The sequence below is a fragment of the Hibiscus syriacus genome, unplaced genomic scaffold (genome assembly GCF_006381635.1).
Source record: "Hibiscus syriacus cultivar Baekdansim isolate YM2019G1 unplaced genomic scaffold, ASM638163v2 tig00000477_pilon, whole genome shotgun sequence".
Lineage (NCBI taxonomy): Eukaryota > Viridiplantae > Streptophyta > Magnoliopsida > Malvales > Malvaceae > Hibiscus > Hibiscus syriacus.
In genome coordinates, this window is record NW_024061790.1 from 5265663 (window position 1) to 5281075 (window position 15413).

At 32.9% G+C, this 15413-nt stretch overlaps 1 protein-coding gene across 1 annotated transcript; it reads left to right on the plus strand.

Moving 5' to 3' along the window:
- The first annotated feature begins 11961 nt into the window (after window positions 1-11961).
- On the plus strand, window positions 11962-13430 carry LOC120206577. The gene is made up of 3 exons (XM_039206191.1): window positions 11962-12609; window positions 12666-12771; window positions 13005-13430. Exons 1-3 carry the CDS (start codon window positions 12320-12322, stop codon window positions 13161-13163), a joined length of 555 nt encoding a protein of 184 aa, XP_039062122.1. The 5' UTR covers window positions 11962-12319; the 3' UTR covers window positions 13164-13430.
- The last annotated feature ends 1983 nt before the right edge of the window (window positions 13431-15413 follow it).

Here is a 15413-nt window from a genome sequence, read left to right on the forward strand (position 1 = left end):
AATCTGATATTAAACACTCAAAATGTTCAATTAATTTGTTCTAGTGGTATTGGCAACTCATATATTGAAAATTAATCATATTCAATCAATCAAATTTATCCTTAAACTGCATTTGAACATAAAATTAATTTTTACTAAGAATCATAAACTCCCCCTAACTAATAGCAAAGAATGCAATCAAAAATTATTATTATTATTATAAGTATTTTTTATTTATTCTTAAAAGTGCTAAAATAGATTTAAACACTAAGTGAAGATAGGTCAGTTAAACCTAATTCTCTCCTAAGTGTCCAAAATCTTTCTTTGTCTAAAAGTTTTGTAAATATATCCGCTAATTGGTGCAAATTATCAACAAATTCTAGAACTACATATTCCTTAGCAACATGGTCTCTAATTAAGTGATGTCTAATTTCAATATGCTTAGTTCTAGAGTGTTGGATGGGATTTTTAGTGAGACAAATAGCACTAGTATTGTCACACTTGATAGGAATGGTACCTATTTCAATTCCATAATCAAAAAGTTATTGTTTCATCCATAAAACTTATGCACAACAACTACCGGCTGAAATATATTCCACTTAAGTGGTAGATAATGCAACACAATTTTGTTTCTTTGAAAACCAAGAAATCATCACATTTCCAAGGAATTGGCAAGTACCAGAGGTGCTTTTCCTATCTAATTTGCATCCTCCATAATCCGCATCAGAAAAGGCATGCAAGCTAAAGCTATAGTCTCTAGGATACCAAAGTCCTAAACTAGGAGTGTCCTTAAGGTATCTAAAGATTCTCTTAACAGCTAGTAAATGTGATTCCTTAGTACATGATTGAAATCTTGCACATAAACAAACACTAAATATAATATCCGGTCTACTTACGGTTAAATAAAGCAAAGAGCCAATCATTGACCTATATAATTTAACATCCACACATTTATCTCCTTCATCTTTGTCAAGCTTTGTATATGAGCTCATTGGAGTGTCATGAGGTTTCCCATTTTCCAGTTCAAACTTCTTGAGCATATCCTTGACGTACTTAGCTTGATTGATGAAGATGACATCTTTTCTTTGCTTTATTTGGAGTCCCAAGAAAAAAGAGAGTTCCCCTATCATGCTCATATTGAATTCACTTTGCATTAGCTTAGAAAATTCTTGGCAAAGAACATCATTAGTAGAACCAAATATTATATCATCAACATAAATTTGTACTACTAATAAATCTTTACCTTTATGCTTTAAAAACAATGTAGTGTCAACCATCCCTTTTGAAAAACTTTTTTCAATTAAAAAATTTGACAATCTTTCATACCAAGCTCTAGGAGCTTGTTTTAAACCATAAAGAGCTTTTGTCAATTTAAAAACATGATCTGGAAATTTTGAATCTTCAAAACCAGGAGGTTGTTCCACATACACTTCTTCTTTTATAAAACCATTTAAAAATGCACTTTTAACATCCATTTGATATAATTTAAATTCATTGAAACATACAAATTCTAATAACATTCTAATTGTTTCCATCCTAGCTACGGGAGCGTATGTTTCATCATAGTCTATGCCCTCTTCTTGAGTATACCCTTGAGCAACAAGTCTAGCCTTGTTTCTCACTATATTACCACTTTCATCAAGCTTATTCCTAAATACCCATCTAGTACCTACAATATACTTATTACTATGCCTTTCAACTAATGTATATACTTTACTTCTCTCAAATTGATTTAACTCTTCTTGCACAGCCATAATCCAATGTTCATCATTTAATGCTTCTTTAATATTCTTAGGCTTTATGCATGAGATAAATGCAATATAATTACAAATATTTCTAACAGAAGATCGAGTTGTTACCCCTTTGGATGGATCACCTATTATTTCACCATCATTGACATAGTTGTATTCCCTTGGGTAAGAGACTTCCCTTTCTTCAATGGTTGGATTCTCGAGAGGATCTTGAGTTTCCACATCTTTCGTTTCTTCCTTTGATGATGGTTCTCCAACGTCATGTCCAACGTTATTTATGTTTATAATACCTACATCATCATTCACACAATAATCCTTCGTCAGAAGGGGATTATCATCGAAAACAATATGTATAAACTCTTCTACAACTAAATTTCTTTTATTAAATACTCGATAAGATTTAGAATTTAAGGAATAACCTAGAAAAATTCTTTCATCACTTTTAGCATCAAATTTGCCAAGATTGTCTTTATCGTTGTTTAAAACAAAACATTTACATCCAAAATGATGAAAATAACTAATATTAGGCTTTTTATTTTTAAAAAGTTCATATGGAGTTTTCTTCAAAATAGGCCTAATCATTACTCGATTAATAACATAACAATCGGTATTTATGGCTTCCGCCTAAAAATATTTTGGCAAATTATTTTCACAAAGCATGGTTCTAGGCATTTCTTCTAAAGTTCGATTTTTCCTCTCAACAACTCCATTTTGTTGTGGGGTTCTAGGTGCTGAAAAATTATGGCTAATACCATTAGAATTACAAATTTCAGTAAATCCAAGATTTTCAAATTCAGTTCCATGATCACTCCTAACACTAGTTATAGAGTAACCTTTTTCGTTTTGGATTACTTTTGAAAACGTGATAATATTTTCTAATGCTTCATCTTTAGTACTTAAGAATAGAACCCAAGTATATCTAAAATAGTCATCTGCCAATACAAATGCATATTGTTTTCCACCCAAGCTAGTAGTTCTAGATGGCCCAAAAAGATCTAAATGGATCAATTGTAATACTCTACTAGTGGATACGTCGTTAATGGATTTAAAAGAAACTCTCTTTTGTTTTCCTTTAGCACAAGCATCACAGATTTTATCATTATCAAATTTTAGTTTAGGCAACCCTCGAACTAAATCTCTTTGAATTAACCATTGCAAAACACTTATATGAGTATGTCCTAATCTCCTATGTCATAACCAACTATCATGCTCATCCTTAGCAACTAGGCATAAATTAGTCATATCTATAGAATCTAAATACACCATGTAAATGTTTCTTATTCTATGACCAACAAGAGTAATCCGATTAGATGCAATGTCAATGACTTTACAACCATTAATATCAAACATGACTTTGAATCCCTTATCGCACAATTGACTAATACTCAATAGATTATGCTTTAATCCATTCACATATAAAACATTATTAATTTGTATGGAAGAGGTATTACCTATAATGCCTATACCTTCAATGTGACCTTTTGAGTTATCACCAAAAGTCACCTCTCATCCATTTTTGGCGTAGAGCTCTATGAACCAGCTTTTGTCTTCGGTCATGTGTCTTGAGCATCCACTATCGAGGTACCATGAGTTTGAGTTTGTTTCCCGTGCCTTGTAGCAATGCTCCTTTTCCTACAAACATAGATTAATTTTTGATTTTTGGTACCCAAATTCTTTTGGGTCCATATTCATTAGTTTCCAAAATCCTAGTCCCCTTAGGTATCCATTTGTGTAGGATATCCTTATCTTTAGTAGTAATGAGTTCTTTAGGAACACATATACTTCTAACGATTTTTCCATTAGAGGTTCTTCGGGGACCTCTATAATTGTAGTTTTTAAAACTTTTTCTAACAAAGTTGGATTTTGAATTTTCTCCATTTTCAAAACGTTTTGTTCAAACTTTATCAAAAGAAGCTTTAAGATCATCAATTTTCTTTTGATGATCATCATTGACCTTTGAAAGTAAATTTTGCAAATCAAAATTTTTCTTTTCAAACGCTTCTAGTTTGATTTGCAAATTTTTTATTTTACTTTCAAGATCATTGTTGGTTTTGGACATAAGACTATTTTCATTTTTTAATTTTGAAATATCATTTTTGTATTTTGAAAATAAAGTCTTATAATCCGAAGCCAACCCATTATAATCGTCTAATAACTCATCATAAGATAATTCATCCAAATCGAATGAGTTAGAGGTTACCTTAGAATCTTTCCCGAATGTCATCAAGCACAAGTTTGCTACTTCTTGTTCCTCTTCATCGGAACCTTCTTCATCGCTCCATGTAGCTACATGAGTCTTGTGCTTCTTCTTTGATTGACCTTTTTTCTTCAATTGAGGGCAATCATATTTGACATGCCCCGGCTTTTTGCATTCATAGCAAATGATTGGGTCATTCTCCTTTGGTTCATTTTTGAAGTCTTCATTTCGTTTGAATTTTCTTTCTCGGTTTGGCCTCATCAATTTTCTGAACCGTTTGGCAAATAATGCCATTTCCTTGTCATCTTCATCTGAATCACTCTCATATTTTGTGGATTTGAGAACAACTCCAACGTTCTTCTTCTTTTCTTTCTCCTTTGGTTTCTCATCAATCTTATCGAGGTCTACCTCATCTTGAAGCATCATTTCATGAGTGAGGAGTGATACGATTAGTTCTTCAAGGGTTAAGGACTTTAAGTTCTTAGCCTCGATAATTGTCGTCTTCTTTGATTGCCATGATTTTGAAAGTGGGTAAACCAACTTCCTTACAAGCTTTTCATTTAGAATGATCTCTCCATATGATTTGAGACCATTGAAAATCGTTGAAAATCTATCCATCATAGCTTTGATATCTTCATCCGGTTTCATCCTGAAATTTTCATAGCTGTGAGTTAGAAGACTAATTTTAGATTCTTTTACCTCGTCGGTGCCTTCATGAGTGACTTGTAGTTTGTCTCATATCTCTTTGGCGGTTGTACAAGATGAAACTCTCCCATATTCATCTGGTCCAAGAGCACAAAAGATAATATGGATGGCTTTGGAGTTGAGTTGGAACATTCTTGTATCTCATTCACTCCACAGTCTTGGATGAGTGGAAGGTTTGATGTATCCATCTTCTATAATATTCCATGCTTCCATGTCACTTGCTTGAATGAAATACAACATCCTATTCTTCCAATAAGAATAATTATCTCCATTGAATAAATGAGGCTTGTTAACGAACAATAAATCAAGACCGAAGTCAGAGTTTGAAGTGGAGGACATTGATGACTTGATTATCGATGTAACTCTTCCCTGATCTACTCAAGAGACGATTAAACCTTCAAATGAGTCAAGCTTTGAAGCAGATATGTTGAGTTAATCAATCGATGGAATAGGCCAAGAGGGGGTGAATTGTCAATAAAAATTTCGGTGGAAGCTTTTGCAGAAAATTGAAAATATTTGCATAGAGATTTAGAGTGGTTCGACTTTCTCAACCAAAGTATACGTCCACTACCTTAGCTATCCACACTAAGGATTTTCCAAAAATTCACTAATTTGTATTTCTTTTGAGGACAAAGAGTAACCTTACAAATCCCTCAAGAATTGTACCCCAAATTCTTGAGAACACTCTCTCCCAAAGAGAACAATACAAATTTTGCAAACTTACTCCTCACAATGCAAGATGTTTGCACAATTCTAGTACAAAGAAAGAACACTCAAGAATAATACAATTGAGCACAATAAGTGTTCTTGAAATCAAAAACGAATATTGAATGAAATAGGCTTGAAAATGCTCAAACTTGAGGTTTGATACTTTCTCTTTGTTTCTCTCTTGATTCTTGTTGATTGTTGTTTCTTGTTGTTGATCAATGGCTTCTAAGCTTGTTTAAATACTCCTTCAATTGATTCTGAACGTTTAGGATGATTAGTGGAGTTAATGGAGCCGTTTAAGTGTGAAAACAATTAATAAAACTGCTTGGAGCGTGGGGGAATCGATACCCCCTCATAGGGAATCGATTCCCTTAGTGTAAAATTCAAATATTTCAACCATTGAACAGGGGGAGTCAGTTCCATCCGAGCATTCTGTTATTTCTTGGAGCCAAACCATTCAGGGGGGAATTGGTACCCCCTTGGGGGGAATCGGTTCCCTCTGGGCAATCTGCCCATTTTGGTTTGATTTTTATTAAGAAATGATTTTTGACTCGATTAAGGCTCGAAATATTTGTAAATTTGTTTAACATATTTTACAATTTAGTAAGGATTAAAAAGAATTTTGAAAGACTTGGAGTAATATTTTGATATTCGAATAATTATATCGAATATACTTTAGAAAACCTTTTGTAAAATCTTAAAATTCATTTAACTTAATTTGTTATATCGAAACATCAAAATGTTTTCAACAAGGTACATGAATAATCCGGGCAAGGTACACTGGGAAGCTGTCAAATAGATCCTCAGATATCTGCGGGGTACCAAAAACAAAGAACTTTGTTTCAAAGGTGGAGATACGAAACTGACATGCAATGTAGATGCGTACTTAGCTGGAAATGTCGACATCAGAAGAAGCACTACAAGCTATGTCTATACTCTAGGAGGAAATGCAGTGAGTTCGGTTTCTCAACTACAGAAGATAGTTGCTCTCTCCACAACTGAAGCAGAATATGTCGCTGTTACGGAAGCCAGCAAGGATATGGTCTGGCTCCAAAGTTTTTTGGAAGAGTTAGGCAAGAAACAAGAAAACAATGTCTTATATTGCGATAGTCAAAGTGTTATCCATCTAGCAAAGAATCCGTCTTTTCATTCCAGGACGAAGCACATACAATTGCGATATCATTTTATCCGGTCTCTTCTGGAAGATGGGATTTTGAAACTTGAAAAGATTAGTGGAGCTCAAAATCCGACAGACATGTTAACAAAGACGGTGACTAAGGACAAACTGAAGTTGTGTTCAGCTTCAGTTGGCATGCTGGAGTAACAAGACCAGAAATGTTGCTACATTGATCAAGGTGTGAAGACATATTAAAATCAGTATTCAAGTGGGAGATTGTTGAGTTGAAAAGTCAAATAAAACAAAAAAACTTTCGGTGGATTTTTTTAGCAACATGGGCTGCTATTAGGCAGCAATTGCTGATTTTTTAGTAAGGGTAAATTATACTTTTGTCATTGCACTTTAGGGTATTTTCAAAGATTACTCCCTAAGATTCAACTATAAATACCCTAGCTCATTTAGCTTCAAAATCATCCCAAATTATTTCTTTCTCCCAATACTGGAGAGTTTCTTGTGAGTAGTGAGTGTTTTGTTAACACTTGTAATTTTTCTCTCTTAGTAAAATATTTGCAGCAGTCTGGAGACGTAAACATAATTGGCTGAACTCCGTTATCAATTTCGGGTATTATTTTTCCGCTTTTATTTCGCATTCTCACTAATCTGGTTATAGGGAAATTACTCGTACTCGGTTTATTTCCCAACAAGGGAACCCATTCTTGTTTCGATTGCTAGACCTGGCTGCTCTCGGCTCTTGAGGGGTTTAAGTGCTATCTGGGATGACGTTCGAAAAGGTATTGTCTGGAATTTGGGTGACGGATCCAAGGTTGATTTCTGGAATGATTGTTGGCTCGGGGACTTGGGGCCATTGCGAGAGAATGGATGTTTGCTAGGTAGTGTTATCCAGCCAAATGCTACGGTGGCGTTCATGGTTGACCCGAGTGGTAACTGGAGGTGGGAAGAGTTTGAGGATTTGTTATCTTCCTCAGCTCGCCTTTGTGTTGCAGCCATTCGACCACCTCTCCCTTTGGGTGGTGAAGATAAGCCAGATGGAAATGGGAAGCCAATCGGATGTTTACTACCAAAAGTGCGTATGAGGCTATGAGCAACGAGCAGGTGGACGTTCTACTCCGTCAAGTTCGTCGAATGTTAAGATATAGAACTTGATTTCAACTTATAAACGGCTTCCCATTGTGAAAACTTTGTTTTGGATAACCTGTCGAGGGAGTTTACTATCCATTGAGGAAAGAGTTCGAAGAAATATTTCTTCGAAGGTTAGTTGTGCCATTTGCGGAGCTACAGTGAAATTTGCCTCCCATATTTTTAGAGAGTGTCCTATGGCGAGAGCAACTTGTTCTGCTATTATTAAACCTGATCACTTCGGAGAACTTTTAGGTTTAAACTTGATTCAATGGTTTGAACGAAACCCGGACAGTCCGACCCATTTCCCATTTGTGGCTCAAGACTGGGATCTTTTCTTTGGTTCTGTGATTTGGTGTATATGGGTTAGACCCAACAAAACGTTGTTTGATCATGAGTTTGTGGTTAGGGAAACCATCCTTCATCAAAGTAGTGGATTTGTTCAAGAAACTGTGCATGCCAAATCGAGGAATTTATCTCTGATAGGGAGTCGGTTAATGGGTAACAACCATGCAACTCTTTGGTTTCCTCCTCCTCGGGGGTGGTTCAAACTTAATTTCGACGAAGTGAGATCTAGACGGATCCAAAATTAAATATTTACCGTGTCGGAATATTAGATTATTTACAAAAAAAAATAATATAAAGACTTATTAGGTATTTAAATTCGAAATTCAGTATGAACAAGCGATCTTAGTGATTAAGGGGATTGTTGTTATCAGGGCCGTGTCTAGGTTGTTGGAGGCCATGTGCAAATTCTTGTTAAGGGACCCTTAGATCTCGAATTTATTTTTCTGAAATAATAAATGACTAATTTCATTAACTTAAAAACTGATAGATATACTCCATTCTGGGGCCCATGTGTAAATTTGAACTTGTTTTTCCCAAAAATAATTTTACTTGTTAACGAGATTCGAATTTATGATCAACAAAGTCATGGACCCAATGATCTAACCACTGCTCTATACCTATTTTTTTGCTTCTTAATGGCAACAACTGATAGATATACAATATTTCGGGGCTCCTGTTTTTTGAGGTCCTGCGCCGTCGAGCACTTAGCGCATGCTCATCCACGCCCCTGGTTGTTATCCTTAGGTCTCGAGTTCAAGCATTGCGTATGTAAGGTATAAGCGTTCGTTGTCAAATAGTTGAAAGTCTTTGTACATATACTACCTTGTATTTACCTTAAATTTATAATAAAAAAAACTCAAAATTCACAAGACAACTTATAATTTGTCTAATATTTAAACTTACAATGACCTAAATTATAATTAGACTAAAAATTTGATAACACATACTTATCATTCTTTAATTTGACCACTACTTGATTAAATATTTAATAACTTTTTATATTTTTTTAAATTTAAATATTTATTTTTACATGAATCAAAAATATTATTAAATCAAAATTATATTAAATTTGTAATATTAAATATACAAATTTTAACACTTGGCCCTAAGGGAGCTCCGTCCACGAGTGAGACGTACGAACTCAAGTTTAACCGCTTGTAGCGGGGTTATTCAGGATCACTCTGGTAAATGGGTTCTAGGTTTCTCTAAACCCATAGGTATTTGTTCCGTTATCGACGCAGAGCTATGGGGCTTATATGGGTTGTAGTTGGCTTGGGATCTACAAATCCAAGTGATTGAAGTGGAATCGGATAATAGAGAGGCACTCGTCGTGGTTGGATGGAACGAACTGACTCGTCGATTGTTTTGCATATTACGGAACTAGTTAACAGAGACTGGCAGATAAAGTTCGACTGTGTGCCTCGTTGTTGCAACAGGGCGGCTGATGGTATAGCGAAACTTGCTTGGAAGAGCTCTTTTGATCTCACAGTTTTTCATGAGGTTCCAGTTGAGATAGTCAAGGACTACCTGGAGGATGCCGAACACCACCAACTTGTGGAAGAGTAGTATTCCCTACGACCGATTATTATCCTTATTATTCAGGAAAAAATTAATCACTTTACGATTAAACGTGTCAAATTAATCTTTATATTTAAAAAAATCAAGTTTTGATAAATTTAAGGATTATTTTATAATAGTTTAGTAAAATTAATGATTATTTTTTAATAATTTAATAAATTTAAGGACTAACCTTTTAAAAATTTAATGATATTTATAATGTAGAATCAATATTTTAACATAATTAATATTTTTGTCCTTGAATTAAAAAAATTGTCTTAAGATTATATTTATTTCACTTAAAATATTTTTCATATATATATTTTTTATTTTTTTCAGTATTTGGTTGGCGGAAAATAAGTTGTTCAATGTATTCATTTTCCTTGTCTCTTCTGTAAAATGACTTATCGTCTGATTTTTTTATAAATTATTTTAAAGTTTTTCATTTCAAAGCATAAATAGGCAAAACAATATTATTTTATGTATTTAATATTAATATGTCTTCAAAAAATATTAATATAACATTTTAGTATTGTTTTAAGAAAATTATTTGAAATATTTTTATTAATAATTTTAATAATATAATATTTTATTTATTTTTTAATATTATAATAATATATTCAATTATATTATAGTAGTATATGATATTATATTTTTATTTTAAAAATATATAATAAAATAATTTATGTTTAACAGTATATAGAGTATATGACTAAAAACTATCGATTGGCATCTCCATTCTCCTTCAGGTTATGGGTTCATAGTAAAAATTTTCTTTCCTAATAATTGTTAAAAAAATTAATTTAATATATAATTATTTATACCATTTTTAGCAAGTAAAACAACTTTTTTTCTACTAAGCAACGGTATCTAGGGGTGTAAACGAGCCGAGTCGAGTTCGAGTATTGTTGAGCTCGACTCGACTCGAAAACTCTGAAATAGAGCTCGACTCGACTCAAAAACTCGTGAGCTTAAAATTTTTAAGCTCGAATCGAACTCGAAATCCTGAACTGAAGCTCGTGAGCAGCTCGAAAAGGCTCGAAATGAAAAAATAAATCTTAAACTTAACAAGATTGAATCTTTAAACTCAAACTCAAACCTGAATCTTAAATACATGAAAGTCTTATTGTATTTAAAAAAAAAATCAACACATAAATATTAATATTATAATAATTTATTTTTTTTTAAATAAATTCTTAATATATTATATTTTCGAGCTGCTCACGAGCTTTTCGAGTCGAGTATCAAGTAGCTCGTTTCGGCTCGTTAAGAATTCGAGTCGAGCTCGAGTTCGAGTTGAGTCCATTCGATCTGAGTATTTATCAAACCTTGACTGAGTCAATCTCGAATAGCTCGCGATCTGTCTCGTCTCATTTACAGCCCTAACGGTATCAATAATTTGAAATCTTACCGACTATATTTCATCTAAATTCTCTTTGACAAAATTAAATGTACAGTTTTTTTTAAAAAAATTATTATTATTATTAATTATTATTTAATTAGTTTAATAAAATGAGACATTAAAATATTTAAATAAAATAAGAATTACGTAATGGAAAAAATAAATTAAATAGGAGGAATTATCCTTATAATATTCAATTGAAATTAATAAGTTAACAAATCAAATACTAATAGTTATATTTTTAAAAAATATAAATAAATCAATAAATGTTTTTAATTAAAAATTAAATATAAAATATAAATAAATCGATGTTGGTTAAATCTAATATAATAAATATCGCATATCATATTTTCTCTCTCTTTCTCTAATGTGTGTGAAGCCCACTCAATAATTTTTTTTATTAATCTCGAGTAAGTATAAGATAGTATCTTTTTAAAAATAACTCAAGCTCACACCTCTGGTATTTATAATATTCGAATCTGAGACTTCAAAAAATAATAATAATTTATTTATCACTGATATTATTAAAGTATTGATTATTATAATTGGGCCAAATTAAAGGTGGTGTAAGCCCATTAGAAACCAATGGAAATAAGCGGTTTTTTAAGTTCCAATTTAATTCACAGTTTCATGCCTATTTTGCTGAACAAATGCTAGAAATGAGAAATCCAAAGTAATCACTCTCGACTTTCCGATAAGTTCGTCTGTTTGTTTCCTGAGAAAGCATTTGTCTAGACAAACTAGTTTCTTTACTACGTTTGTTCTTGCATTTTTCGATTTACTCGTAGCAGTTTTCAAGGGAAGAAATTATTTCGTTCTTCTTCTTCTTCTTCTTTTGATTAGGAAATAAAATATTCACTCTTTGGTTCTTATAGCGCAATGTATGGCCTATTTTCATGTTTTTTTTTATCATAATGGATGCACAATGTGATCGATGGAAAGAGAACTAAGAGCAAACCGGATAGGTTCTTTATTTTTCTTTCTTTTAATTTTTTTTATTTTTATTTTTATAGGGATACTGAAGAATGTTACATGTTATGATGCTTGATAGTCTATTGAAGAAAAATTCTGGCATTTTCTGAAGTCGTAGGACTGATTATAGTAGTATTAGTAAGGAATTTGAAAAGAACACTGATCACTATTGTGAAATTGACATGGAAGATTCCGAATATGGACAATATTTTAGCAACTTAGAGCGGTTTCGTTATCATCCTGGTGGTGATGCTGATGATGATGAGGAGTTAAAGAATCCTGAGTATAATTGTTTCATTGAGAATTTAAAACAGAATGAGAATGGGGAATCATACTCGGTTGAATTTGCAATTAATTCTGATATCTCAATTGTACTTAGGTATTAGGAAGAGGAAGAGGAAGAGAAAGAAGAGTCTTTTGAGAATGTGGATGGACAGAGGAATTTTATGAGTAATTCGAAAAGAGAAAAGGCTAAGGTTCTGGAAAATTCAGGTGGCTTTTCGGGGAAAGCAAGAGCTAATATACTGAAAACTAGAAAGAAATCTTTGGAGATGGGAGATAAAGAGGGCAAGAAAAGTTTAGGAGATGTTCCTGGTCAGAAAAGAAAGAGAGATGATGAAAACGAACTAGAAGAGGGAGCTGAGGCTGATCCAGTTTCTTGTAAATCAAGTGCAGGATCTTCGAAGTTGATGAATTGTGTTGTGAAAGCTGAAAACCAGCCTGAGGTTCCAGATTCTTTTGATAAGTCTGGCATGAATCCTGAACTGGGAAATGAAGTGTGTCATACAAGTTCACATCAAAAAATGATGGAAGTTGTCCTGAAGTAGAAGTATTTACATTGGATAATATGCCTTTACTTGAAGGAGATTATATGCCATTTGTACCATCAAAATGCTTTGTATGCATATTATGTTTTCCTTTTGATCTTATTTCCCTTTATTTTTTGGGGTAAAGCAGAAAAACTAAAACGAACATAACACCAGATACATCTAGGCTAAGATGATTTGGTAGGCTCTAACCTCATCTGGATGTTTGAGAAAAGGGTTTTCTAGTGTTTTCCTTTTTCCTTCAGCTTTGCATGTTGCTGATTCTGTTACTTTTCTTTCTTGTTTTTATTAAAAAAAAAAAAAGGCTGGTGAAGGTTGTGGGGATGGTATCAGAGATTCTAGTCCGTCTCAGTTCAGGGAGAAGCTCATGGATCTTCTTAAAATTCCTTATAACAGAAAGGAGCTTGATAATCTTCGGCGAGAAGTAACCAAAAGAAAACCAGTGCAGGGTGTTAAAGAGTAACTCCATGGAAGAATGAAATCGTATTCAACCAAAACTAAAGGAAAATCATACCTCGATTGATACCAAGGTAAGTTTGATTTCTCCAAATTTTTTGTTTCATTTTATTTATTATAAAGATGTAAATTAAATTTATGATCTGTTTTAGTAACTGAGATCAGTGCCACTTTCTGACAGAATTTGTTATAGGTAGTACAGTTTTGTTGAAATGATTCTACAATGTTTCCAAACAAGAAGCAAATATTGAAAGGAAAGATTGACGCACATGTTTATCCTATTACTCATCTAAAATGAGCATGTTGTCTGCCGGTGTAGTAATGCTATTTGGTTCCTGAAATCTTAAATTATGATCGATAAGATCTTTTCTGTGCATTCTCAATTGATTTTTGTTGTTGTTCCACTGCCTTTAATACAATGTTATGTTTACTTTTACGAGACTGCCATCTGATATTCCTCAACATACAGTGCACATCAAAGATGTTGTTTTAACAAGTGATTTACAGTTTCGCTTCTGATTTTGCAAGACCATTTTTGTTTTGGTTACTTACGAAGTGTTGGTTGAGCCAGACTTATTTAGCTTGATAAATGTTTCCTTCTGTAGTTTCAGTATTTATTCAGCCATCATAAACGTGAAATTCTTGGAAAAAAATATTTGCTTTAATTGTCATGTTTGTTACTCTTGCTTGCAGAACTTAAAATGAAAGCTGAAGAATTGAGAGAAGATCGACGTAAAGTTTTATATCTCTTACGTGGATTTTTCTTTTGGTTGAAGGTGAGTGGTTCATCAGCATTTTCATCCTGCCAAACCCTTTTTTAGATGCTAATATTATTGTTCGTAGCAAAAACCAGAGCTGGGGAAGAAAGGAGGCACTGGCTTAGTATCAACATCTATAAGCAAAAATCTGTTTCATAGTTTGTATACGAACAATGAAACTAGTGCTTTGTTGAGCAAAGCTTCTAATTTGTGTGGTTGTGTTTGTGTGTATATATATATATATTCTTCCAGAATACAGCTCATGAAGGTGCATTTCAACCATGGATGGACTCGTTGTAATTGAAGGGCTTTGACCGACCAGAGATCGTATAGCATGCCTAGCAGACATACGTATGCGACCTCAACTGACTCACAATGAGTGAAGGGTATGATTCCAATCGTTTTTTGATGAAACATTGTGAAATGTTGCCCTTGTCCTGTCTATCTGTTGTGTTCTTTTGCTAGCCATAGCCGATGTTGTCGTAATGTATTCGGTTTCATGTCCGTAATTTCATTCGAACCTGAAAATATTTGATACTAATCTAGTTTTGATGGCGATTCCGTTTAATAGATGGTGCATTATTCGTTCTAATGTGTATTCTTTTTATTATTATACGTGACTTGTAATCTTGTAGATTTTTCCATTTTAAGCTTAAACATTTACTTTTTTTTTTCATAATCTATACTAATACTTTATTAATAAATATAATTTATTAAAATTTGAAATTATATATATATATATATATATATATATATATTCATTACAATTGTATCTTTTGCCCTTTGATATTTGTATGCCTTTACAATGTTACCCTTATTTTTTTTTATTTGCACCTTTATTGTTTTAATTTGGCTTAATACCAAAATAAGTGTTCAAACTATATCATTTTTACCCAAATAGGTGCCTACAATATTTTTTGGACCATCCAGGTGTCTAACGTTATAAACGTAATCAGTTTAGGTTCCCAAGATGTAACGGTCGTTAGTTTTCTCCATTAAGTGATAGTTTTCTCTATTAAGTGACATGTGTTACAATATAGTAATTTTGAAATTTATTTTTTAAATAAAAATATTATTATTATATTTATAAAAAAAATCTTAATTTCTTTTAAATTACAAAAAAACCTCAAAATCCCTAAAATTCTCAAATCCTAATGTTAACCCGACGTCGTCGCCCTTTTGGGTCATGACCACCATCGTCTATGTAGTATCTGCCATCATTCTAGTTATATGTCGTTGTAGTTATCGTCGATTGGCTTTCGGAATCGCATGAGATTGTGATTTTCATCATAGGATTCGCGGAGTATAAAACTTCGATTCGTCGTTGATCGGTCACGATTTCATAGGGGTTTTGGTCGTCAGGGAAGGTGAGGTCAAGTGGAGTTTCGTCGATGGTAAAGGGCGGCGAGCGACATGGGTTTAGGGTTGAAATGAAGGTTTTCAAAGTTTTTGGGTTATTTCAAAATTTGAGTTTTCTTTTTAAAACATATATAATTTTA

Coding starts and splice junctions, on each gene's coding strand:
- LOC120206577 (XM_039206191.1), top strand. CDS start 12,320: ATGAGTAATTCGAAAAGAGAAAAGGCTAAGGTTCTGGAAAATTCAGGT. Junction 12,610..12,665: donor CAGCCTGAGGTTCCAGATTC/TTTTGATAAGTC, acceptor GTCATACAAGTT/CACATCAAAAAATGATGGAA. Junction 12,772..13,004: donor TTGTACCATCAAAATGCTTT/GTATGCATATTA, acceptor AAAAAAAAAAAG/GCTGGTGAAGGTTGTGGGGA.